The following is a 25691-nucleotide window of genomic DNA, read 5'->3' as shown; positions in this document are numbered from 1 at the left end:
AACACAGTGTTTGGCACATGGCAGCTGCGCAGCTGTGGGAGAATGCATGACTGCATGAACAGGCTATCCTCTCAAAACTATGCCTGGATTCTCCCCAAACCAGACATGGTGCAAAAACTTGCCAACTTCTCAAAGTGCATGGAGAAAGGCCAGGTCCTGAGTGAGAAAGCCAACAAGCTCCAGACAAGGCCAGCAGCTGGGGCCACAGGAAAAATCCAGCCCCACCCCCCGCCAGGGAGTCCACTTGCCTTGTGCTGGTTGACCACGTCCATCTCCTTGTGGCCCGTGCAGAACTGCACCAGCAGCCCCAGCATGCCCGCGTAGTTCTGGTTGGGTTCTAGGCTGAGAATGGCTGACAAGTACTGTTCCACCAGGCTGGGGTTCTGCAGAGGAAACGTGTAAAGCAGATGATGATGATGATGAGCACCTGGGGTGGCACAGAAGCAGCAATGCCCACCACCCTGCTGCCTCCTGTCACCTCTTTCCACAGCTTGGTGAGCTTTTTCATGGCGCCATCCACCGCGTGCTTGTGGGAGCCACCCAGCACCTCCAGCAGGAGCAGGCACTGCACCTCCACCTGCCAGGAAGGAGGGGCTCGGGTCAGGATGTGACACGGGAGTGGAGGTTGCATTGGCCTCCCAGTTTGGCTACAATCTTCGTCAGGCCTGAGGACCCTGGGCTCATCTCCACTAGGCCTCTCCCACTGGCCTCCAGCCCTCCACCCCTCTGCAATGACCCTGTTCACTCAAGCACTTCCTTAATAAATATTTGCTGAGCACCCGCTATGAGTCAAACAATGAAAATACATGGAGACCAACACAGGCATGGTCCCTGCTTCCATGCACCTTAGAGTCAAGAGTAAGAAAAGGGTATTAAACAAATAAACACACAATGAATATATAATTCCAGAGGAGTTAAGTGGCATGCAGGAAAAGAACAAGCATCCTCTTTTACATATTTATCTGCCTCAACTTTTACTTTATTTATTCCACAAATACTTACTGCACACTGACTAAACGGCAGGCACTATGCTAGGCACTGTGGACACAGAAGAGGAAGACCCACCAGGAAGATGACCCAGGCAGTGCGGAGCTCACTGTCCAATCCAGAATGAAGCGCGGTACCCGTACTCAACTAAAAACACCTCAGAGACTTCATGTGCCTCAAATGCCACGGACACGGGTGAGCAGTGTGACCTGCCACCCTGAGAAAAAGGGCAGCTTGAGAATGTGCCCAATTCCACATGCATGTGTACTAATGGCATCTGTACGAGGTTATTCACTGCAATGTGTTTTTATAAGCAAAAGATCGCAAACAACAAAAATGCCCATCAAGAAGGCATTTGTAGATCTAGTTATATAAACCTACTTATAGAAAGGATTAATAGACAGTCATACAGAACAGACTCCAAAGGCCGGAGGAACCTACCAGCTTGTTCCAGATGTCCCCCTGCCGCTTGGCTCTCGCGGGAAAGACGATGCGCACCAGGAGGCAGGTCCAGGACAGGGCCAGCAGGGCGGCCGAGCCGCTGCTCTTACTGCAGAGGGAGGAGAGGGCAGGCAAGAGGTGAGTCAGAGCAGCTCCATCTTAAGGACAAATGGTCAGCACGAGGCCCTGCTTGGTATGCAGGACCCTCCCTTAATCTACAACTGGGCAGAACTTGAAGCCAGCTCCCCGGAAACCATCTGTGACAATTCGGGACAGAGAGCGCAGGCCTCCTCAGCCAAACTACCACCTTTTTGCACGCACACCATAAAAACAAAAAGAAAAAGATGGTTTCTCCCACTCCCTGCCTGGTTTCCCCTCCTGCCCTCCTGGCTCCTCCCTCCACTCAGAGGGCAACTGCCGGCACCATGCAGAGCGGCAAAGGGGAAAGGGACAGGCGCTGACAATTGCTCAGTGACACTCCCCTGCACTGGATTCTCCCGGGAGGACTCCGTCAACCCCCTTGGGCCACCACTTTTAGACTCACCTGGGGACACCTGCCTTGGAGCCGATGCCTGAAGACTGCAGAGAATGCAGAAGGTTCTTAGCAGTGGCTTCCGGCTGGGCCTCAGCCAACTGCTGGATGGCTGCCTGCAGGGCCCTGCGGGAGGCTGCATCTCTAGGGGAGGAATGAAGGTGACAATGAGCATGTGGGCGCGGGGGGGGGGGGGGAGGGGGGGGGAGGGGGGGGGGGTCGCGTGCGCGCAAGGCAGCTTAGGCCAAGTGCTGGATTTTCTCAGGAAAATCGGGCTGCACTGTATTCCAGAGGATCACAGATGATGGGATTAGGTAATAACCAGATAAATCTATCACCTCCAGGGATTCTGGAAGCAGCTAATAAAGGCAAATAAAACATTAAAGCTGTAAGGGCAACACCCACATTTAAAAAACACTATGGGCCTCAAACAGGCCAAGGCTTTTGTGTGCATGGCTGGTGCTCTCATATTATAGCACGGCAGGCACTTCACACTTTCTAACCACCACCTATGAGGTAGGTAACAGCATCCTCCCATCTGTATAAGAGGAAACTGAGGCATAGAGAGGTTAAGTAACTTGCCTGAGATCTAACAGCTAGGATGTGACACAGCCCAGACTGGACCCAGGCAATTAGGCTCTACAGCCTGGGCTCTAACCACTACCCTCCACCACCACATCTCTGCACAAAGTGCTCCGGACACTGCGCCTTTGGCTGGGACTCACCGGTATCGATGCAGAGTCAAGCAGAATAACTTGCAGAGCCCTTTCACTGCTCCCTCTGGCAGATCTGAAACCAAAGATTACACAGACCAGTCCATAAAAACTACTCCATGAACATCTGCTTCAGCCAAACATGGTCAGACATGATCTCTGCCTCTGGACACGCCCTGTTCATTTGAAAGAGAATTCCCCAGAGGAAAAAACAATGACAAATAGGATGTCAAGAAAATACGTGGTACAGAAAAGCTCGCAGGTAGACATTTAATGAATAGACTAAGGCAATACAGCAGCCTCAAAACTTCCCCTGCTGTTGAGTGGCGGTGCTAGCGTGCTGGGACTGTTCTGCTTCTCCATCGGGATGCTGGTGACATGGGTGTGTTCGTTTGCGATCATTCAGTGAGCTGTTTGCTTATGCTATGGGCACTTTTCTTTAGGTATATCCTAACAAACAGGTTTATAACCTGGGACAAAAATTAAAGTACCGTGAGGAATGGAAAAGGAAGAATACCAGTACCCGTAGTGGTTTCTGAAGGTTTTAAGGACGCAGACACGTGGCTAATAGATTAGGAGGCTCTGGGGACACGGAAAGGGACATCCGTGCGGAGTGGAGGTAGCACAGGGTAAGAATGCACGATGCCTGTTCAGGACACAAGAGGAGAAATAACAACACCAACACTTCAGAGTGCCAGGTCCTGCTCCACGCACTTGCCACACATTAACCTACTTGACCCCCACAAGATGGGCACTGTGATTTTAAGACGAAGAAACCAAGACACAGGAAACCAAGCAGACCAGCGGAGTGAGAGAGAGACTGTGATTGAACACTGGTGCTCACTAGCGGAAAGCTGACCTGGGACAGGCTCTGCGTCCAGACTGAAGCACACAGCCGAGAAGAAGCAGGAGGTGCAGAGGAGAGACTGTGAGCTGCAGGGTAAGACGGGCTAAGGTGGGAGGCACCGAGAGCAGGAGGCCCACAACGCTGGCGCAGTGCCCCACACTTCAGGGACATGCATGGTGAAGGGGAAATGAAGGAGGGAGGGGCAGAGACCCATTCCCCCAAACCCAGAACACTGTATTGTTCCACTGGACTTGGGCCTCAGTAACCGAGGAAAAGAGTAACAGGGGTTAGAGACAGGTTGCGGCTAAGAGAACAGTAATAACAGCTAATATACACTGGGAGCTTACCACAGCTGGTCACGCACTGTGTTAAGCACCAACCATACATGTTGTGCTCATTCATGCCTCACACCAACCCTGTGAGGGAGGCACTACTGCTATTGCAAGGAGTCAGGCTCAGACGTGTTAAGAAGCTTGAATCAGCCGAAACCAGTTTGGCTCAGGGGATAAAGCATCAGCCTGCAGACTGAAAGGTCCCAGGTTCGATTCCGGTCAAGGGCATGTACCTTGGTTGCAGGCACATCCCCAGTAGGGGTGGTGCAAGAGGCAGCTGATTGATGATTTTCTCTCATCGATGTTTCTAACTCTCTATCCCTCTCTCTTCCTCTCTGTAAAAAATCAATAAAATAGCCGAAACCGGTTTGGCTCAGTGGATAGAGCATCAGCCTGCGAATTGAAAGGTCCCGGGTTTGATTCTGGTCAAGGGCATGTACCTTGGTTGCGGGCACATCCCCAGGGGGGGTGTGCAAGAGGCAGCTGATCAATGATTCTCTCTCATTGATGTTTCTAACTCTCTATCCCTCTCTCTTCCTCTCTGCAAAAAATGAATAAAATATAAAAAATAAAAACTCAATAAAATATATTTTAAACAAAGATGAAGAAGATGTGTACAGACAGCAACTTGTCACACTACAGCCTTTTCTAACTACAACCTTGTTGAGAAAAGTGATTGGGAAGACTTTAAAGGTGCCATAAAAGTCACACACTGAAGCATTAAAACATGAGAGACTCTCTTAGGTGCTCACAAATAGCAATTTACTTCACTTACACACATTTTAACAAGCTTGGGTATGTTACCAGGAGACAGCAGAAGCAGCCAATGAGGACGTGGGTCAAAGAGTGGTAAAAAGTGGGCTCTTGACTAATCCTATCCTATCCTATATAATAAAAGGCTAACATGCAAAATCACTATGACGCACACTGACCACCAGGGGGCAGATGCTCAATGCAGGAGCTGCCCGTAGTGTCAGTGTGCTCCCACAGGGGAAGTGCGGCTCAGCCAGAAGTCCTGAGCTGGGCTCACCACTGGAGAGCACAGTGGCGGTAGCAGGAGCCTCTCCCACCTCTGCGGCAGTGCTAAAGATGTCCAACTAACGGTGACTAAGGGCCCCTGGACTGCGAGAGGGCACAGGCCAGGCCGAGGGACCTCCCCTCGCCCCCGCCCTGAGTGTGCAAATTTTGTGCACTGGGCCTCTAGTGAGAAGTAAAAGCTGACACAAAGGGAGATTCAACATTCTACAACCACAGTTCTCAAACTTCAGCAAACACAAGAATCACCGTGTGGGCTTGTTAAAGCACAGATGCTGGGATTCCTCCCACCCCCGCCAGCCACTGCCACCCCACCCAGCCACCCACTCCCAATCTACAGTTTCTGAATTGGTGTTGCTGGGTGGAACTGACAATTTGTATCTCAAACAAGTTCTGAGGTGATGCTGCTGCTGCTGCTGGCCTGCGGACCACACTTTGAGAACCACTGCTGTATTGCAAAAACACCAAAGGAAACTCAAAACTAATTAGGATTGATCGGATGAAGGCAAACTAGTCTTACATACCCCAATAGGTTGCAGGGATAGCTCTCCATTATGGTACAAAATATGGATGACTGTATGTGCTTAGCATTTCCTAAAATGTGGTCCCAGACCCTGAACAGGTTTTTTTTTAAAAGAGGGGGAAAGGGGTGTTCAAGGAAAATATGGGATTAAAGAAAGATTAATAAAATTAAAGCACCTCCCTGGAATATGTTGTGAATCTCCCAGTGGGCATTACAAATGTGACGTGTCCCACACGTAATGGATTTTGGCATCCGTTATTGGCCAACCACCTGCTACCATCTTGCTGAGTTCCACAGAACACCAACTGGGAAAATGTTTTTGCATCTGATAAATTACTTAAGAAAGATAGTTGGGCCGGGACCGGTTTGGCTCAATGGATAGAGCGTCGGCTTGGGGACTGAAGGGCCCCGGGTTCGATTCCGGTCAAGGGCATGTACCTTGGTTGCAGGCATATCCCCAGTAGGGGGTGTGCAAGAGGCAGCTGATCGATGACTCTCTCTCATCGATGTTTCTAACTCTCTATCTCTCTCCCTTCCTCTCTGTACAAAAATCAATAAAATATATTTAAAAAAAAAAAAAAAAAGAAAGATAGTTGGTATCTTTTAGAACTATTTCTAATCAAAAACGCTTAAAACTGTAAAAAAAAAAAAAAAAAAAAAACCTTTGGTATCTAAATGGATAAACTCTCCACTAACCCTACTGTTTCAATGCAGATTATAACAAGCAAATACAGAAAGTCAAAGCAGAACTTATTACAAGAGGGGGAAAGAAGGCCTTGGTTCTAAACAGAGAACACAATTTATTTTGAAATGGATCATCTCTAAGCCATATGGATGGAAAATAAATACCTTTTCCAGCAACACATTTTCCCAGTTCACTGAGGATTTCTCTCCGCTCCTTCACGCTGGCTGTTGTCACCTTCCCTGCAAAACGCTTTAGTGTCTCAGAAACCTGTGAAGACCAAGCCCACAGAGGGAGTTCCACCGGTCAGACTCCAAAACCGTGAACACGTACATGCAGAATGCAGGGCAGAGCTCTCTAACCCTGCGTTTCTCAGCCTCGCTGCTGACCCTGTGGGCGGGGTACCTCTTGGTGGGGGGTGGCTTTTTATCAGCATTCCTACCCTCCACCCACAAGCAGTCCACTCCTTCCACCCCAGGGGTAACAATCCCAATTGCCTCCAGATGTTGTCAAATGTCTCAAATCATCCTTAGTTGAGATATGTTGCTTTAACCCAACCAGCCAACTGGTCAATGTAACTTATACTTGAACCGAAAGAGGTAAGACAAAAATCAAAAATCTTAGGACAGGAAATATCTGTTCAGAATCATGCAAATTCTAGTGAGGACCTACTATGTGCCATGTATGTCCCCTTTGTATTAGCTCACTTAACCCTCCCACAAAGGGCACAGCAGTACCGTGGCAAGTCAGTAGCAGGGCATAGCACAGTCGCCGGGTGAAGAAAGATTAAGAGAGTGAATCCCAGCCCTGCCTCTTACTAGCTGTGGACACGTAAGTCAAATTATGTCATCTGCTTGGTCTTCAGTGTCTCCATGTATGCAGCACAGATAACAGCACTTACCTCATGACTGTTACGGCTTATATGACTACATCCATGCAAGGTAACGGGAGAGCATTTATCTCATCCCGAGCCCACAGCTGGCTACTACCACCAACCCGCCTTCGAGACAGCAGCAGCACCGCCTCACAGGTGGCAAAGGGACCAACTCTGAGAAGGAAATCATTGCCCAACTGGGGTTGAGAACCACAGCACCTGCATTTTTAAAACTAAACCTGAAACTAATAGGTCTATGACTGAAGCTAACACAGTTTAGCTTTCAACCCCCATCCCAGTCACCACAGCTGCATCAGCCGCACAGGGACCTGGGCCTGAGACTCAGAGAGGCGGGCAGTATGCAAACACTCCTCAGTGTGCTCCTGAGAAAGGTCCTACAGGCGGCCAGGCTGTGGAGCGGGGCATCAGACCCAAGTAACTAACACACCGGTGCCGTCCTCTTTCCAAGCGTATTTCACAGACAGGCCTTATGAGTAAAGTAAGATTCAAGGGTGCAAAGAAATAAAATGTTTCCCTTATACTTCTCTCCCTGCTATAATTCTATTGGCAATGAGTAAACTCGTGTCCAAAACTGTTTTCTGCATAAATGATTTGTTTTAATATTGCCTTTTGTCTTTATAGTAATATATGCATATAATTAAAGAGTCTAAGTCGAAGAATTCTGGGAGGTTTGCTATAAAGACCAATCCCCTGCTCTCACCAATTCTGGCTGGTTATTTTGGTAGTTATCTCTATATCGTTTAATAACTTGCTTGTTGTGCCCTAGCCATTTCGGCTCAGTGGTTAGAGTGTTGACCCTCTGACAGAAGGATCACGGGTTTGATTTCAGTCAAGGGCAGGTAACTCAGTTGCAGGCTCGATCCCCGACTCTGGTGGATCGCTGGCCCTTGTCGGAATGTGTAAGAGAAACAACCAATCAATATGTCTCTCTCACATTGATGTTTCTCTCTGTCTCTCACTCTCCCTTCCACTCTCTCTGAAAATCAATGAGAAAAATATACATGGGCCGAAATCGGTTTGGCTCAGTGGATAGAGCGTCGGCCTGTGGACTGAAAGGTCCCAGGTTCAATTCCAGTCAAGGGCATGTATCTTGGTTGCGGGCACACTCCCAGTAGGGGGTGTGCAAGAGGCAGCTGATCGATGTTTCTCTCTCATCGATGTTTCTAGCTCTCTATCCTTCTCTCTTCCTCTCTATAAAAAATAAAAAATAAATAAAAATAAAAAAAATAACTTGCTTGTGCTGTTACTTCTTTATTTTTTCAGTTTTGTCTTTCTACCATAGCTCATCACACACATGTTCCCCATATAATTCCTCAGTTTTGTAATATGGGCTAGCTCAGTAGTCAATGTTAACATTATATGTAAACTTCCATTTAATAAACTTTTTACTATCCTGCACAGCTTTTTTTTTTTACAGAGAGGAAGGGAGAGGGATAGTTAGAAACATCAATGAGAAAGAGACATCGATCAGCTGCCTCCTGCACACCCCCCACCGGGGATGTGCCTGCAAATCAAGGTACATGCCCTTGACCGGAACTGAACCCGTGACCCTTCAGTCTGCAGGCCGACGCTCTATCCACTGAGCTAACCAGGTTTTGGTCCTGCACAGCTTTTTAAATTAACCCTCAAGTTCATAACTGCGCTTTCTCACCTCACCTCAGTCACAATATGGCTCTAGTGGGCTTTTTTGCACTTTAGAGAATGTTAAACATTCAACATGCGTTCCTCTAACGTAGGGGTGTCGAACTCAATCAGAGAAGGGGCCAAAATCTAAAATCCAGCCTAAATCGCGGGCCGAATGGTTTACTGAACAGTCATAAACTGTCATTGTGATGGAAAAGCAGCGGAGTGCAGTGATGACAGCGCGGTGCGGGCCACATTGCAAGGCCTGGCGGGACGGATTTGGCCCGCGGGCCTTGTGTTTGACCCATGTGCTCTAACGGGTAGAGCCTAACCCCTTCAAAAATACCCAGCAGGCTAAGCAGCTTCCAAAATATTTCAACTTGAAACAAATTTCCTGCCCCGTGCACAGGAGACTCCCAGGAATCTACTGAATGTTTCAATTAAGTGGCCACCATCTGGCACCAGGGCCACCACATCATAATCGATTAATGTCCTCACCCCGGAGACCCCAGTGAGCCGAGCTGTCCCTTAGACACCTGCTTCTTTTCCCCTAAATGTTGTCTTTTTACTGTAAACCACAACTACAGACGAGGCTGGGGTGGAATGAAACGTTTTCCCAAGTCCTTCCCTGACCTACAAGGCAGCCACAGCTGACAACACTCAAGGGGGACAAGACTCTTCCTCGGTCATTTTTTTTTTTTTAATCTAAGCCTCCACCTAAAAATAACCAACACACAAGGAGCTCTACTTCATCTCCTCGAGTCCTCACAACAACCCTACACGATCGGTTTTATTTTTAACCCCATTTGACAGAATCAAAGTCTGAGACTTGGGGGGGGGGGTTTAAGTCACTTGCCGAGCGTCTCCCAGAAATGGACGGGCTGGGGCTCCGAACCCAGTCCGCTCGGAACGCAGGGGCGATGCTGCCAGTCCTTGCACCCAGCAGGTGCCCAGAGACACGCGCTGGGATGTTCAGTGTAAGGACCAGCGGGCACTGGCCGGGCTCGCTGAGGGGCTTCGGGGACATGGAGCAGGGTCTCCCAAAGGGAACTTCTGCTGCTTCAGGGTGGGGAGGGGCCCCGCCGGGGTCCAGCTGCCGACCCCGAGGCCGGAGCCCCTGACCCCTCAAGTCCGGGTCAGTCTGCGCCGCCGGGGCCGGGGGCCGGGCCGGACCCGGAGCCGCGAGAAGCCGGACCGAGGGGGCCCCTGCGCCGCGCCCTCCGCTGCCGACGCCCCCGGGGCCCCGGGCCTGGCCACACGAGCCGTCCCGCCCGGGGGCCGCCGTCCACGCCCAGCCGCTGGCCGCGTTGGCCCCGCAGACACCCGCCTCACCTGCGTGTCCGCCGCCATCCTACCGGCGCTGACTCCGGAAGTGCTTCCCGAGCACTTCCGGGTCACGGCGCGGCCCACGCGGCAGGGCGAGGCAGGAGCTGGTCGCCGCTGCGCCGCCCGGGTTGGAAACCAGGAGGGCGGACCCGGCGCTGGGCCACCGCCGGTGACCAAGGCCTCCTCCCGGCCCCGGGCCCGGGGCCCTCTCAGCCCGGCCTCTGGGGGAGCAGGGGGATTTGTAACAGTGAAGCCCCTGCAGCTCCGCCCCCTCGATCCGCAGCTCTTATTTCTTAGAGAAACGTGTTTCCTGGCCGGCAGGAACTGAACTAGGTAAAAGGCAGACCGGAAGCTGGTGTCTTGTCCGCTGGAGCCCCGTGGTGGACAGATCAGGGTTAGAAAACAAAGGTGGATGTGGCGGTCAGGGAAGGATTCCGGAGCCGAGCAGCCTGCCCCAGGGGAAATGAATGCCCCAGGCTGGGCACTGAGCCAAGGCTACAGGCGGGAGGCTGGGGCCTCAAGGTTTGATAGTTGCCTGAATTTTACTCAGCCTGCCCCTCTGCCAGCTATAAAATGGGGGCTGCACCGCTGATTGGCCCTCTAATAAGCAATGGCTTTCCAATTTGTGACCAGAGATCAAGTCACAATACATCCTTGTCATTCACACCTACCCTTTCAACAAGCAGCACGTTTTTCCCTTTAAAATAACCACTGCCCATTTTGAAAAACTGGCACTCACTGGAGTGTTTAACTGACATTAAACCTACTCAAAGCATCTTAGTGTGCTTCAGTGGCGGAGTCAACCTATGAACCAGGTAGCAGTGGGTTCCTGGTCAGGGAACATGCCCTGGGCTTGATTGATCCTCAGTATGGGGGATGCAAGAGGCAGCCGATCAATGATTCGCTATCACTGAAGTCTCTCTTCCCCTCTGAAATCAATAAGAATATTAAAGAAAAAAATCTTAAGAGGACCACAGACTAGGGTGGCCATTGTAAATAATTATAATAAATTAAAAGTTAAAGCTGGCTGGGCTTTAGTATCAGATGTTAGACAAGCGTTTCACTTATAAAGAGAATTCCCTAGTGTCAACTCCAAATAGACAGACCTTGGATTATCTTGGACTCTACCTACACCATTTCATGGTTACAGTAACCAATCTCCCATTTATTTAAAAAAAAAAGTTCCATAATTTCAATGTATGTACATGTGCTTTGTTTTTTATTCATTTACCACAAGACTAGAAATAGCTGTCTTTTAAATTTTTTTTCCTGTTTATGGCTCTGTATGTGCTCCATGTGAGTGATGTAGGTGCTTATTTAGGTGGGTTCCAACTTATAGCGAAAATCACTATGTCGAACCAAAGGAACGGATCTCCGACGTAAGCAGAGGACCTATTGTGAAGTTGTATGGTTTTAGTTTCTAGAATACAATACTATAAACTTCAAGATATAGAAAATGAAGAGTGCAGAGACTTAAGAGAAGTAAACCTTTATTTCCTTGCTTCTCAAATAGTTGGCTGAGCTGGTTGCTTTTTGGTAATTAATCAAAGAGACCAAATCCCATATCCTCGTCCGACTCCTCCGACTCTTCCTTTGCTTCTACCTTGGCTGGGGCTGCGGCAGCAGGAGCAGCAGTGGTGGCGGCGGCCGCAGGGGCAGCAGCCACAAAAGCAGATGGATCAGCCAAGAAGGCCTTGACCTGAAGCAAGGGGAAAAGTTCAGTCAGAACGGTGGTCCACCACCTGTCAGCCTTGTAGAGCTCTAGAGTAACAACAACGAATGTCCAAGCCTTCCCTGGGTGACCAGGCAGGTGACAGCTTAGGCATGACCTGTGAGCTTGAGGCCAGCTTGTACCCATTAACTAACCCTCTTAGGATCCAGGGTCTCTTGTCATTTGTAAAGTCAAGGACACACCTCCCATGCCACCCTCCTTCCTCTCCCCTCTCCCCGCCCCAGCCTCTCAAGCATAGGTTAAAAAAAATTGTTATCTGCACCCTAGCCGGTTTGGTTCAGTGGATACAGCATCAGCCTGCAGACTGAAGGGTCATGGGTTCGTTCCAGTCAAGGACACATGCCCAGGTTGCAGGCTCAATCCCCAGTTGGGGGCATGCAGGAGGCAACCAATCAATGATTCTCTCCCATCATTGATGTTTCTCTCTCCATCTCTAAAATCAATAAGAAATTTTTAAAAACACTTTATCCGCTACTATGATAATAAAAGCGATCACTCATCAGGCTGCCATTTATCCGCCTGCTGTCAGACCCACCATGGTCCCAGTAGGTTCTTTTTACCTTTTCAGCAAGTGGGAAGGTGTACTCAGTCTCCACAGACAAAGCCAGAACTCGCTTGTACCCGTTGATGATAGAATGGGGCACTGACGCAACAGTCGGATAACCAATCTGAAGGCACACGCTGGCAACATTGCGGACACCCTGTGGAGGGAGGGGAAAATTATATTTTAGGTGAGAGATCTTAACGAAAAGAGAAGATAGAGAAGTCCAAGCAAAGCTCAATGGCAGATAAAACTTCCTGGACTAGCATCTTAGTCTCACACAGGAATACTTCACACCAAATGCTCTGGCAAGGCAATTCAAATCCAGTAGTTCATAAATGCTTTTTATCCTTATGCCCATCATGGGTATTACTATACCATGATGACGATTGCTACAAAAGCCTCTATTTTGTTTAAAAAAAAAAAAAAAAAAGTAAACTATTAACATAACCATTGAGTTCCACGAGAGGAAGATGTTTAAATAATGCCAGGTGAGAACTTTCCATCCACTAGTGAGACTTACAAAAAATAGCTAGAGTGAACCATGCTATTCCAAGCCCTAGAATAGCTCTAACTATGTACCCAGCACTGTTCTAAGCTTTATACTCATGAATTCATCCATCCTCAACAATCTTGTATCATTAATACCATTTCACAGATGAGGAAACAGGGCAGACATTAAACTGTCCTTGATTACACACTTGGTTCAAAGGAGGGGCCAGGATTCAGTCTGAAGCGAGGCATACTCTCAACCATTAATGTGAGATCCTGGAGTGAGCAGCATGTACCTCCAGGAAGCGGGAATGCAGAGTTTCCTCTGTGATGTCAAGCACTTCCGGGTTGTAGATGCTGCCATTGTCAAACACCTGCTGGATGATCAGCCCAAAGGAGAAGGGGGAGATGTTCAGCATGTTCAGCAATGTGGCTTCGCTGGCTCCCACTTTGTCTCCAGTCTTAATCAGCTGCACATCACTCTGCAGGACAAGGCAACACGTTAGCACCTGAGCATTCAGCAGGCCGACAGCCACCAAGGTGGCCCCACTACTGGCTTGGCTAGTACTGGCAAGCCAGGTCCACTCACCAGGATTTCAATGGTGCCCCTGGAGATTTTAGTGGTGATGCCCAGAGCCTGGAAGAAGGAGGTCTTCTCTGGCCCCAGACCCGTGTTCTGGGCTGGCACAGTGACTTCGCACGGGGCAATGGCACCAGCACGGGCAGCAGCTGGCACCTGAACAAAAGCAAGAATGTGAATTCTCCCTCCACAGGTACAAACTGAGAATCTGGCTTTTAAGGAGCCAAAATTGATAAGGTCTCTTTAGCCAACCTGCTTCTCCTCTTACCTTGTTGGCCAGCAGCATGTCCCTGATCTCAGTGAGGTCCTCCTTGGTGAACACAAAGCCCACATTCCCCCGGATGTGAGGCAGCAGTCTGCAAAGAGAAGGTCACAGAGCGGCGGTCACCTTCCCGCACGTTCTCCTCCAGGAGAGGGGAGAAGGGCACGGGGGAGGGAGGACAAAGGTGCCCGGGCACGGACTGACTTCTCCAGGGCGGGGTTGTTCTCCAGGTGTCCTCGGATGGCCTTGCGCATCATGGTGTTCTTGCCCATCAGCACCACCGCCTTCCCGCGGAGGGACATGCGGATCTGCTGCATCTGCTTGGAGCCCACATTGTCTGCTCCCACAATGAAGCATTTTGGGTAATCATCCAGGAGTTGCTACAAAAGCCAGGAAGAAACAAGCCAAGTTTAACAGGAGGAAAGGGGGGGGGGGGAGGAATCAGGAGATAGATCATTGTCCCGATACCCCAGGGTTTTGAGTTCAATTCCCAGTCAGAGCACATACAAGAATCAACCAATGAACGCATCAATAAGTGGAACAAGTGGATGCTTCTCTAAAAATCAATCAACAAACAAAAATTTCTAAAAATCAGGAGAAACTAACCCCCAACGGTTGGTTTCCATCTCCCTTTCTTCTATGCTTTTGAAGTGACTCCTATTGGGCCAACTCCTCCCACTAGGAGCCACCTGGGTTGTAGCACTGACAGATTTGTCCAAGATTTGCTTGCTGAGTATGGATAGTAAAAATTGAGTTGGTACATTCAATCAGAAAAAATTTTAATTTTAGCTTTTTTTTTTTTTCTTATGTTTCTGATTTGGGCATTACCAGGGGCACTTACTGCCCAAGCCAGTGAATCAAGACCAGCAGATTCTCTCCAAGAACTCTAGCACACCAGGACAATAGCTGTCAAGATGTGACTCTAGTCTTGGGTTAGCTCTCATTTTTTAACATTTCCCAATTATGAGATGTTTCTGACCCACTAAAATGACTTGACAGAAGAAAAAAAAATTCAGCACTCAGATCACAACATAAAGTAAATACAACAAAACCTTCCTTGTAAAATCTAGGATGTGGGTTTCAGATTATTTTACTATCCTGTTAAGAGCACCCACTTCAAGGCCTTCGTAGAGATAACCTCCATTGGGACATTGGGTTTCTTGACTGGCAGGACCTAACTATGCATCAACTTGACTTTTTATGAGTCACTCACTGCCTCTCGCTTCCCCAAAGATGGAAGCAGAGAAGTACAAGTGTGATGAGTGCTATCTGAATGCCAGACAGACCTGGGAATTAATGCCATTTGGCTCTCTTAGGAGCCCAGAACTGCCCGAGCCTGTTTATCTGCAACAGGTGGGGGCGGCACGCAGGGCTTTGGAAATCCTTAAGGTTCAATGAGATTTGCCTGAAATGGCACAATTCAGCAGCTGGGCCCATGGGAGCCGATTGTCCCTCTTGGGCTGCCGTGGCGGAGGCAGCATGATGGCGGCCGCGACCCACCCCGCACTTACGATGATCTTAAGGAAGTAGTTGGACTTCCAGGTCGCCCTGTCTTCCCTGGGCATCACGGCGGTGCGTCAGGGATTGCCACGCAGGGTTTAAAGACGATGTCACTGAGGAGAGAGAGGGAGCTCAGACACCCGTCCCCCGCCCGCCGGGCTCACACCAGAGGCCTGTGGACGGGGCAGGCCACGCGGGAGCGCCCGCCGGTCCGGCCTGGCCGCCGCCCGGAGAGCGCGAGCCCCGGCCGCAGCCCCAGGCCGCGTAAACCCGGGCCCCGCGGCCTCCGGGCTCCCCCGCAAAGACGCCCATCCTTCCCGCCGCCAGGCCCCGGCGCCAATCGGCCATCACACGAACCTCCCACGAGGACGCCTGGCGAGAGGAAGGCCGTGCGCCGGCGCGCGCCTTTTATAAGTAAACGAAGCAGCCAATCAGAAGCCTCCGACAGCACCCCCACCTATTGGCTGGCGCCCACGCCTGTCTGGCAAAGCAGACCTAACACAGGCAGCCATTGGATGGTATAGCTGCCACTCCAGCCTACCGGAAGCCGCCTTTCAGTAAGGAAGTTAAGGAAGCGCCGCCTCGGGTTGGAGCGGCTTTCTCAGAGCTGCTGCCCTCTGCTGGGCTGGCGCTGCTCTGGTGGAGGCGCCAGAGTTTGTAGACTCCGTCTGCGTTTCCCCTGCCACCTGGCCACGTCGCAAACTAGAGTATTTCGTGGAGTGAGAAATATAATATTTTAATAGTTGCATAGAATGCTCTCTGTCCCCTCTGTAGTTTGTCCTTCCCCCTACAAAAGCAGAGGGATCATTCAAAACAGTCGGATCAAAAAATAAATAAAACAGTCGGGTCATTTCCTTATCTGTTCAAAAAGCTTCCCATTTTCCACAAAGTAAAAAGATTAAAACTTAACTGGCCTATAAGACACTAGCATGTCAAACTCGCGGCCCACGGGCCACATGTGGCCCACAACGAATATTTTTGTGGCCCAGCCAATATAATGGTATGTGTAAGAAACGTTTTAGTAAAAATTTCACAACTTAATTTTTACAATATCCTGTTATACATAATTATTAATAACAAACTACAATGTTCGCTAATGACTGATTACTATAGTCGTGTTGCATTCATTTCCCTTATGTGCCTTACACGCAGGCTCATCATTTCTCTCCACTAATACCAGCAGCGAATATTTTAGCAGCCGATGGCCAAAGTATTAGTCTTGGACTGACCTGTTTGGTGTGCACAACAGGAAATATTTCGGAGAACAAGAAAAATAGGTTTATTTGCTTATGCTTATTTGTGCAGTTATTCAATGTTTGGTAAGTTAATGTTAAAGAAGAAATATTAATTTTTATTAAAATGTTTATTAAAATTATGGCCCTGACTGGTTTGGCTCAGTGGATAGAGTGCCAGCTTGTGGACTGAAGGGTCCCAGATTCAATTCCGGTCAAGGGCATGTACCTTGGTTGCAGGCAACATCCCCAGAAGGGGGTGTGCAGGAGGCAGCTGATCAATGTTTCTCTCTCATTGATGTTTCTAACTCTATCCTTCTCCCTTCCTCTCTGTAAAAAAAAATAATAAAATACACTTTAAAATAAATAAATAAAATATTATATTATGTTATGTTAATGGTTACCTACTCATTTATTTCAGCCCTTTATATTCAGTATGTCTCTAGCAAAATAAACCTACTTTTCTATGAAAATTGAAGTTTTTTTGGGGGGGGTTGTTGTTGTTTTATATATTTTATTGATTTTCTTACAGAGAGGAAGGGAGAGGGATAGAGAGTTAGAAACATAGAATGAGAGAGAAACATAGATCAACTGCCTCCTTCATACTCCCTACTAGGGATGTGCCCACAAACAAGGTACATGTCCTTGACTGGAATAGAACCTGGGACCAGTCAGTCCACAAGCTAATGCTCTATCCACTGAGCCAAACCGGTTAGGGCAAAGCTTTTGTTTTTTTTGAGGCCCACAAAAACTTGAACCTTGCCGAAACCGGTTTGGCTCAGTGGATAGAGCATCAGCCTGCGGACTGGAAGGTTCCAGTCAAGGGCATGTACCTTGGTAGTGGGTGCATCCCCAGGAGGGGGTGTGCAAGAGGCAGCTGATAGATGATTCTCTCTCATCGATGTTTTTGGGTTTTTTTTAAATATATTTTATTGATATTTTACAGAGAAGAAGGGAGAGAGATAGAGAGCTAGAAACGTCGATGAGAGAGAAACATCGACCAGCTGCCTCTTGCACATTGCACACCCCCTACCGGGCATGTGCCCGCAACCAATGTATATACCCTTGACCAGAATCAAACCTGGGACCTTTCAGTCCGCAGACCAACGCTCTACCACTGAGCCAAACCGGTTTCGGCTCTCATCAATGTTCCTAACTCTCTATCCCTCTCTCTTCCTCTCTGTAAAAAAAATCAATATTTTTTTTAAAAACAAAAAAAAACTTGAACCTTGTTTATTTGGCCCGTGTTAGCCTTTGAGTTTGACATGCTTGCCCTATATTATCCACTCTCCACCTCTACTCCTATAATCGCATCTCCTATTTTTCTGACTCATTTCCTTCCAGCCAGACAATGTGCCCCTTGACAGCTCTTACACCAACTGTTCTCTCTTCCTGGGAGGCTCCTTGCCTCTATCCACATGTGTGACACCTCCATCACAGTTTGGCTCAAATATCACCTGCTAAATCAGGCCTACTCTTATTTCCTTTATTTAAAATTACTACGTACAAAAAAAATTTTTTTAATAATCACTCCCACTTCCCCCTTACTCTGTTTTATTGTTGTTTTTTTCGTTAGCACTTACACTTTGTAACACACTATGTAGTTTACTTATGACACCAGAGGCCTGGTGCATGAAATTCGTACACAGGTGGGGTCTCTAGGCCTAGACCACCAATCAGAGCTGATGGGGGCCTTCCAGCTGCTGACCAGGGCATTACTTCCCCAGCTGCCAGCTGCCAACAGGGGGCCTTCATTGATTCCACGCCACCCCCAGGTGGTCAGCGCACATCATAGCAAGTGCTGGAACTCCCGGTCTCGCCATCAAACTCCTGAGGGGACACTTTGCATATTAGCCTTTTATATATATAGTTATTTGTCTCTCCCTGCAAGAATGCAAGCTCCACAAGGCAGAATCTTTTGCTTTGTGCCTAGCACATAGTAGGCATATCATAAATATTTGCTTACTTGTTTTTTAATGTTTTTATTGATTTTAGGGAGAAAGGAACTGCAAGGGTAATAGAAACATCGATGAAAGAGAAACATCCGTCAGCTGCCTCCTGCACACTCCCTACCAGAAATGGAGCAGCAAATCAGGCATGTGCCCTGAGCAGAAATCTAACCAGTGGCCTCAGTGCACAGGACAGGACCCAACCCACTGAGCTGCACCAGCCCGGCTCATAAATAGTAGTTGTTGAATGTATGAGTACAGGGTTTGCAGTCAGATGACCTGATCTTCTTGTTCTTGGAAGTGATTTCACCTTGCTGACACTGTTTCTCATTCCTTACCTGTAAAATGGGATGAGTATCCACATTCTAGACTTATGAGGTTACCTGAGCTATTTGTGAAGACTTGACACAGTTCCTGGAATGCAGGAGGAATTTACTACAAACACTAGTTTCTTTCATTATACACTCAAACAATATTTATTTGAACGATTGTACTACCCTGTGAGTGTGTTTTTTTAGATATATATTTTATTGCTTTTTTACAGAGAGGAAGGGGAAGGGATAGAGTTAGAAACATTGATGAAAGAGAAACATTGATCAGCTGCCTCCTACACACCTCCTACTGAAGATGTGCCCGCAACCAAGGTACATGCCTTTGATCGGAATCAAACCTGGGACCATTCAGTCCACAGGCCGATGCTCTATCCACAGAGCCAAACTGGTTAGGACTTGTGTTTTTTTTTGTGTGTGTGTGTGTGTGTTTTAATATATTAAGGATTTTGTACAGAGAGGAAGGGAGAGAGACAGTCAGAAACATGGATGAGAGAGAGTCATGGATCAGCTGCCTCTTGCACACCCACCACTGGGAATATGCCCGCAACCAAGGCACATGCCCTTGACCGGAATCGAACCCGGGACCCTTCAGTCCCCAAGCCGACACTCTATCCATTGAGCCAAACCAGTCTTGGCAGGGCTTGTGTTTTTTAAAAAGTAAGCTTAGATCCGTATTTTTACCCTTTGCACTTGACCAAGTTAGAAACCTCTGTATTTTGTTTGAAAGCCTCCTATGGCCTCTGCTGATGAGCCAGTGAAGAGAAAAGCTGGAGATGATTACTGCTAAGGTTGCTTTGTCATGACAAGGTTTACTGCTGCATGCTTAGCGTTGTGCTGAGTCCTTTGCGCACGTTAGCGCTATTGATATTTGCAACAATATCAACACCATTTTAGTATTTCCGTTTTATGGATGAGAAAATTCAGAGAAGTTAAATATTTTGCCCAAGTCCCTCAGCCAGCGAATGATGATGTCAGAACTGAAACCCATAGAAAGTTCATAGCCCGTGGGCCTCGCTGTGCTGTAGTTCCTTCCAAACCCAGTGTCTCCCCCTTATCCCACTTTACCAAGGATGTACTTACAGCTACCTTCCCAAGGACATCCTGGCTCTGATGACATACGAATTTCTAATTGTAGTACATCAATATAATGGAATACCGTGAGACCATTAAAAAATGCAGATCTATATTTATTGACATGGGGAAATACAGAGTACACCTGAGTGAGGAAGCAAATTGCAAGGAACTGCACCATATCCATTTCTATAAATAAAATAAGTCCAACGTGAGCGGGAAGGATAAACCCAGTAACTATCTTTGGGCGAGGGTTGAAGGTAATTTTCACTTCTGAGCTCACTGTGAAATGGACAGGGTTCAGACTAGAATCAACATGTCCCAAAGAGGTAAGAGGTTTTGGAGGGCCATTCCAAACAACAGGGAAACTGAGGCCGGAAGAGGGTGTAGGGCGTGGGGAGAACGGGGGTCTGGAGCAGGACTGAAGTTCTGGCTGACAAAAGCGAGGAAGCCTGCAAATAAGGAACATGACCACCAGGGGGAAGTAGAGACCAACCGCCAACTAATTGCCAACCATCAGTCCACGCCCTTCAGTGGAGAGGGTCCGTCGCCCACGGTGTTGTGCCAGTACATGTTGTGCCAGAGTGGAAAGAGGGCGGGCGGGGGGGGGGCAGGGTCCGGTCAGTGCAGGAACACTGGCAGAGGTTAGCTGTGAGTTCATACATCCTGTCTCTGCACGTCGGTTCTCCTCTCCGAACCGCTTTCCCCATCTGCAGAGAGTGTAAGACCACCCACAGGCCCTGGTGAGGGTGCCTGAGGGGAAGCCAGGATAAAACTTAGTGCGGGCCCAGACCCAGGCAGAGCCCAGCCAGGCTGCTCCCCAGCCTTCCCTGGCCCACAGCTCACGCCGGGAGCCAGGAGGACCTGCGCTCACAGACCAGAGTCCTTGGGGCAAGGTCCCACCCCAGGCTTTTTACCTGTCAGGAACGCGGATGATTTACCCTCGCACTGCGGGCTCTGTGAGTCTAGAAGGGTTTGGTCTCTCTTCTGGGACTAAGCTGCTATCTCAGACCACAAAGAAAACGTACTAACACGGGTCAAAATAATGGCAAACTTTATTGGCATAAATCACAGGAATTGAAATGAGGAAAAGCCAGGTTAAAAAGTTTACAGAGAAAAAAATTAAAATCAGTTCATCAAATAACCACTGACCCGGAAGGTGGGCCCAGAGGCCCTCCCTCCAGGAGTGGATCTGGGCGGGTGGCTGTAAACAGAGCAGTAAGGCCTCTGTGTGGAGTGGAGACATCAGACCCTTGGGGGTGCCGCTGACCTGCCCTTGGGGGGACGGCAGAGCTCTGGGGCCTTCCCGTGCTTCAGCGGGTCCCGTCCCTCTGCCCACAGCCCCACCAGGCTGCCGGGCATCACCCTGGCCCTTTCCCCAGCCCTCCAGTTCCCGAGGAGATGGGAATTTGGGGAAGTGATGCTCCCAGTGGAATCAACAAGACCAATGGTCAAAACCGGACCCCAGCTTTCCTGAGGAGGCAGGAGGAGCCCCAGAGCAGTGAGGGGGCGAGCATGTTCCGGGGGTTCTTTTGGATGCCAAAGAGTTCACAGGGGAGCGGCGGCTCCTAATGGCTTAGGCCGGAAACAGCACCCCCAGAGCATCCTCCCCGTCTCCTCACCATGGAACAGGACGGATGAGGTTCAGAATCCTAGGCCCCAAGGGGCAAGACACCCTCAGGCCACTTCAGTTAAGAGCTTGCTGGCCTGGGTAGTTAGGAAGGGATTTCAAAATACAGCAGTTTATAAAACAGTCCTGGGAGCCGTGAAGGAAAGACGGGGAGTCTCAGAGCCGCTCCCACTTCACCTGCTTCTGCTAAGAAAAAGGAAAATACAAATGGCTTCCCCACCCCAAGCCCTCAGCACAAGGCAAGCCTGTCCCCCAGCCACTGCCCCGGGGGCCGGCGGTGGACGAGGGGAGTACAAAAGGGGTTCTTTAAAATCTCTTCAAAGTCACTGTGTGCAGAGAAGTAAAAGCACTCGGACGATAGTCAAACCTCAGTGTAGAAATCTATCAAAGTCGGCACAGTGTCCAGGTTGAGGTGAAAGGCCCCTCCCGCGGGGGGAAGAGACCGGAGACGTTATTGCTGGGGGGTCTGCGTCAGTAGAATCGGAGCAGTGCCGGGCAGGGCAGGAGCACCAGGAACCGTCGGGGCCCCCGGGCACTTGGCCTTGGATGGGTGGGTGGATGCTGGCATTGTCTGGGGGAGCCCTGTCCCCCCGGATTATTTGGATAACTTGGTCGGACGGAAATAAAGGTAAAAGAGACCCCATCCGATCCTGCCCGCCCGCCCCCGCTCCACTGCGAAATGAGTAAGAGATGGCTCCAGTGTGGGGTGCTGGCCTGGCCAGGCGGGTTTGTGGGGAGGGGCACCAGCCCCCTCGGGGAGGACGAGGAGCTGGCAGCCTGGGGACAGCTGCAGGAGGAGGGGAGGCCCAGAGGCCCTGGCAGGGGCAGGAAAGAGGGGGCGCCCTTTGAGCCCTCTCGCCACCCTGCACAGCCAGGGCACGGTTCCAGTTTCGGTCGGGCCTGGCCCACCAGCCCCGGGCGGCCTTGGGTCACAGTAGCAGTTGGGGGGCCGGGCCGGGGGCCGGGGGCCGGGGGCCGGGGCGGGTGGAGCGACGGGGTGCCTAGCAGAAGAGCTTGAGGAAGCAGTTCTGACAGTAAGGCTTGTCGTTCTGCTCCTTGAAGGTGCCCTTGTTGAGCTGCTTGAGGCAGAAGGCACAGACGAAGTGCTCGGGGTGGAACTTCTTGGCCATGGCGGTGATGCAGCGGCCGGTGATGGGCTTCTGGCAGCCGGAGCACAGCGAGCCACGCCGCTCGTGGTAGTGCACCTCGCAGTAGGGCTGCCCGTCGTGCTCGAAGAAGCTGCCGTTGATGAAGGGCGTGAAGCACTCCTGCGGGCGGGAGAGGGGTGAGGCGGGAGAGGGGGAGGGGGGAGAGGGGTGAGGCGGGGGGGAGGAGAGGCGGGGGAAAGGGGTGAGGCGGGGGAGGGGGGAGGCGGGGGAGAGGGGTGAGGCGGGGAGAGGGGTGAGGCGGGGAGAGGGGTGAGGCGGGAGAGGGGTGAGGCGGGAGAGGGGTGAGGCGGGAGAGGGGTGAGGCGGGAGAGGGGTGAGGCGGGGGAGGGGTGAGGCGGGAGAAAGGGGTGAGGCGGGGAGGCGGGAAAGGGGTGAGGCGGGGGAGGCGGGGAGGGGGAGGGGTGAGGCGGGTGAGAGGGGTGAGGCGGGTGAGAGGGGTGAGGCGGGAGAGGGATGAGGCGGGGGAGAGGGGTGAGGCGGGAGAGGGGTGAGGCGGGGAGAGGGGTGAGGCGGGGAGAGGGGTGAGGCGGGGAGAGGGGTGAGGCGGGGGAGGGGTGAGGCGGGGAGGGGTGAGGCGGGGGAGAGGGGTGAGGCGGGAGAGGGTGAGGCGGGGGACGGGGAGGCGGGGGAGGGGGGAGGCGGGGGAAGGGGCTCGGGCAGCCCCGGGTGCGATGGGCAGGGGGCGGGCAGGGCCACCACATGCCCACTTGCTGAGCATTTCCTGGGTGCAGTTCCCAGGCGGGAGCGAGGCGTGCGTGGTGAGTGGCCTGCCCAGGGCCGTGCCCCCCAGTGGCGCAGCCTGGATGTGAACGTCCGCTCCGGGGCATGGAGCCGGGCGGCTGCACGGTGTCCCTGAAACCCTGGTGCTGAAATGAACGTTTCCCTGACTTATCCGCCCGGAGGGCCCTGGCTGGGACGCCCCCGATGCAGTTTGGAAACCAAAGGCCAGGTCCTCGGAGGCCCGGAGAGCTCGCATCCTCACGGAGCCCCCCATGCCCTTCTCCCGATCCCAGTGGCCGCCACACGGAGACACTGCCTGCTCCGGTGTCCCCGCCTCAGCACGAGCCCGGCCCAGACCCCGGGCTGACGACGTGTCCCCTGCTGCTCCCCAACGGCCGCACACAGGGCCTCCAGGCTGCCCCGGAGAGCACAGGGAGGGCCCTTCTCTCCTGGCTGCCCAGCGCCCCCACCCCCTTTTAATATATTTTCACTGATTTCAGAGAGGAAGGGAGAGGGAGCGGGAGAGGGAGATGGAAACATCCATGTGAGAGAATCACTGATGGTTGCCTCCTGCACGCCCCCGACCGGGGCCTGAGCCCACAAGCTGGGCCTGCGCCCTGACCGGGAACTGAACCGGGACCTCCTGGCCACAGGTCAGTGCTCGCAGCTGCGGGCGGGGCTCCTTACCCGGCACACGAAGCACTCGGGGTGCCAGAGGGTGTTGAGGGCCGAGATGTAGTTCTCCAGGATGGCCCGGGCGCAGCCGCCGCACTTGGGCGCGAACATGTCGAAGTAATCCTTCCGGCAGTAGGCTTTGCCGTCCTTCTCGTGGAACCCTGAGGAGCAGGTTGTGGGGCGGGGTGAGGGCCTCCGAAGGGGCAGCCCTGACTCCAGCATCAGCAGAGCCCCTCCCCTCCCCTCCCTCCCCTCCCCTCCCCTCCCTCCCCGATGCTCCCTCCCCTCCCTCCCCATGCTCCCCTCCCCTCTTCTCCCCTCTTCTCCCCTCCCTCCTCTCCCCTCCCTCCCTCCCCTCCCTCCCCTCTCGTACCTTCGGGGCCGAAGAAGGCACCGCACTGGGCACAGAAGAAGTGCTCGGGGTGCCACGTCCGGTCGAGGGCCGTCACCACTTTCTGTGGGAGCGAGGGCGGGTCAGAGCCGCGCTGGCCCGTTGGACAGGCCCCACCGCTGAGCTGTCCCCCAGGCCCGCCAGGAGGGGGCTCCTCACTGCTCTGAGCACGGCGGGAACTCTGACCCCGAAGGAGGTGACCCCCCACACTCCTTCCCTCTCAGTGGGCGGAGGTCACGGGTCCCACTGTGACTGTGAGGCCATCCCGTAAGGAAGAGCCGGGCGCAGAGCCACGCGTGGGAGAGGGAGTGGCACCTCAGCCTCACCCCGAGCCCCGCGGAGGGAGTCTGGGGGGCGGGGGCCTCCGGCACCAGGCCTGGGTTTGACCCCGAGCCCCGCGGAGGGAGTCTGGGGGGGTCGGGGGCCTCCGGTACCAGGCCTGGGTTTGACCCCGAGCCCCGCGGAGGGAGTCTGGGGGGGGGGGGGGGGGGCGGAGGCCTCCGGCACCAGGCCTGGGTTTGACCCCCGAGCCCCGCGGAGGGAGTCTGGGGGGGTCGGGGGCCTCCGGCACCAGGCCTGGGTTTGACCCCGAGCCCCGCGGAGGGAGCCTGGGGGGGGCGGGGGCCTCCGGTACCAGGCCTGGGTTTGACCCCGAGCCCCGCGGAGGGAGTCTGGGGGGGGACGGAGGCCTGCGGCACCAGGCCTGGGTTTGACCCCGAGCCCCGCGGAGGGAGCCTGGGGGGGGCGGAGGCCTCCAGCACCAGGCCTGGGTTTGACCCCCGAGCCCCGCGGAGGGAGTCTGGGGGGGGGGGGGGGACGGACGGAGGCCTCCGGCACCAGGCCTGGGTTTGACCCAGCGGTGAGCTCGGGCCTGTGGCAGCGCCTCCTGAGCCTCGATGCCGCCCGGCCGCGGGGGGCGGCGTGGGGCTGAGTGAGTGTGTGTGTGTGTGTGTGTGTGTGTGTGTGTGTCCACACTCACGTCCAGAATGGGGCCGTTGCAGTAGTGGCAGCGCGGGGAGAAGAGCGTGTGGTAGTCCTTCTCGCAGTAGGGCTGCCCGTCCCGCTCGAAGAAGTTCCGGGAGCCGATCTCCTCCTGGCAGTGGGTGCAGACGAAGTGCTCGGGGTGCCACGTCCGCCCCATGGCCGTCACCACCTGCGGAGGGACGCGGCGGCTCAAGGCCCTGGCTGCCCCTGAGCCCCTCCCGGGGAGCCGGCCCCTGTGCCCACCTGCCGCCCCTCCCCCTCATCACCTGCCCGGCGATGGGCTTCTTGCAGGCCCCGCAGACTCCCTTGGCGACTGTGGCGACCCCCAGCTTGTTGAGGTCGGACTGCAGGCTCCCCAGCATGCTGTCCAGCTGGCTCCCGGGCTTCGGGGGCTCCCCGGGGGGGGAGCTGCTCCCCGTCTTCCCCTGGTTCATGAACTGTGGGGAGAGGGGGCAGTCAGGGGGGGCTTTTCTCCCCTTGGACGTGGGCCAGTGG

The 25691-nt window shown here is 52.4% G+C and overlaps 3 protein-coding genes and 1 non-coding gene across 17 annotated transcripts in view; all 4 read right to left on the bottom strand.

Moving 5' to 3' along the window:
- Nucleotides 1-10065, bottom strand: part of GCN1 (GCN1 activator of EIF2AK4) — a 50677-nt gene extending 40612 nt beyond the window's left edge. For 3 of the 5 annotated variants that reach the window (XM_045585383.1, XM_036449165.2, XM_045585382.1), the window contains exons 1-7: nt 9943-10065; nt 6260-6362; nt 2686-2749; nt 1973-2104; nt 1429-1537; nt 479-577; nt 249-383 (exon numbers count right to left, since the gene is read on the bottom strand). In XM_045585383.1, the coding sequence (XP_045441339.1) occupies nt 249-383; nt 479-577; nt 1429-1537; nt 1973-2104; nt 2686-2749; nt 6260-6362; nt 9943-9960 (660 nt within the window). In that variant the 5' untranslated portion in view covers nt 9961-10065. The remainder of the gene's footprint in view (nt 1-248; nt 384-478; nt 578-1428; nt 1538-1972; nt 2105-2685; nt 2750-6259; nt 6363-9942) is intronic. The other 2 variants (XM_036449162.2, XM_036449163.2) reach the window with 1 other exon arrangement.
- A 1344-nt stretch (nt 10066-11409) lies between these two features.
- Nucleotides 11410-15513, bottom strand: RPLP0 (ribosomal protein lateral stalk subunit P0). The gene is made up of 8 exons (XM_036449184.2): nt 15401-15513; nt 15055-15156; nt 13748-13923; nt 13550-13637; nt 13291-13437; nt 12998-13183; nt 12229-12369; nt 11410-11635 (listed from the first exon to the last, which is right to left on the bottom strand). The coding sequence occupies exons 2-8, from the start codon at nt 15106-15108 to the stop codon at nt 11477-11479; spliced, it is 951 nt and encodes a 316-aa protein (XP_036305077.1). The 5' UTR covers nt 15109-15156; nt 15401-15513; the 3' UTR covers nt 11410-11476.
- Nucleotides 14348-14476, bottom strand: LOC118725780. Its single transcript, XR_004990121.1, has one exon. It is a non-coding gene; the product is annotated as a small nucleolar RNA SNORA3/SNORA45 family (small nucleolar RNA).
- A 6602-nt stretch (nt 15514-22115) lies between the features above and the next one.
- The window catches only part of PXN (paxillin), a 40426-nt gene continuing 36850 nt past the window's right edge, over nt 22116-25691 (bottom strand). For 4 of the 10 annotated variants that reach the window (XM_036449167.2, XM_036449170.2, XM_045585380.1 and 1 more), the window contains 5 exons: nt 25463-25633; nt 25192-25365; nt 24195-24276; nt 23834-23982; nt 22116-22525 (listed from right to left, as the gene is read on the bottom strand). In XM_036449167.2, coding sequence (XP_036305060.1) covers nt 22259-22525; nt 23834-23982; nt 24195-24276; nt 25192-25365; nt 25463-25633 — 843 coding nt within the window. In that variant the 3' untranslated portion in view covers nt 22116-22258. The remainder of the gene's footprint in view (nt 22526-23833; nt 23983-24194; nt 24277-25191; nt 25366-25462; nt 25634-25691) is intronic. The other 6 variants (XM_036449173.2, XM_036449175.2, XM_036449178.2 and 3 more) reach the window with 4 other exon arrangements.

The sequence above is a fragment of the Pipistrellus kuhlii genome, unplaced genomic scaffold (assembly GCF_014108245.1).
Source record: "Pipistrellus kuhlii isolate mPipKuh1 unplaced genomic scaffold, mPipKuh1.p scaffold_m20_p_20, whole genome shotgun sequence".
NCBI lineage: Eukaryota > Metazoa > Chordata > Mammalia > Chiroptera > Vespertilionidae > Pipistrellus > Pipistrellus kuhlii.
This window is presented reverse-complemented; position numbering and strand designations above follow the sequence as displayed.

Bases quoted from the DNA above. Each gene is read 5' to 3' on its own strand.
- RPLP0 (XM_036449184.2), bottom strand. From the start codon at position 15,108: ATGCCCAGGGAAGACAGGGCGACCTGGAAGTCCAACTACTTCCTTAAG. The intron at 13,924-15,054 runs GTAAGTGCGGGG...TGGCTTTTGTAG, and splicing joins ACTACTTCCTTAAGATCATC to CAACTCCTGGATGATTACCC. The intron at 11,636-12,228 runs GTAAAAAGAACC...CCCTTGCTTCAG, and splicing joins CCTTCCCACTTGCTGAAAAG to GTCAAGGCCTTCTTGGCTGA.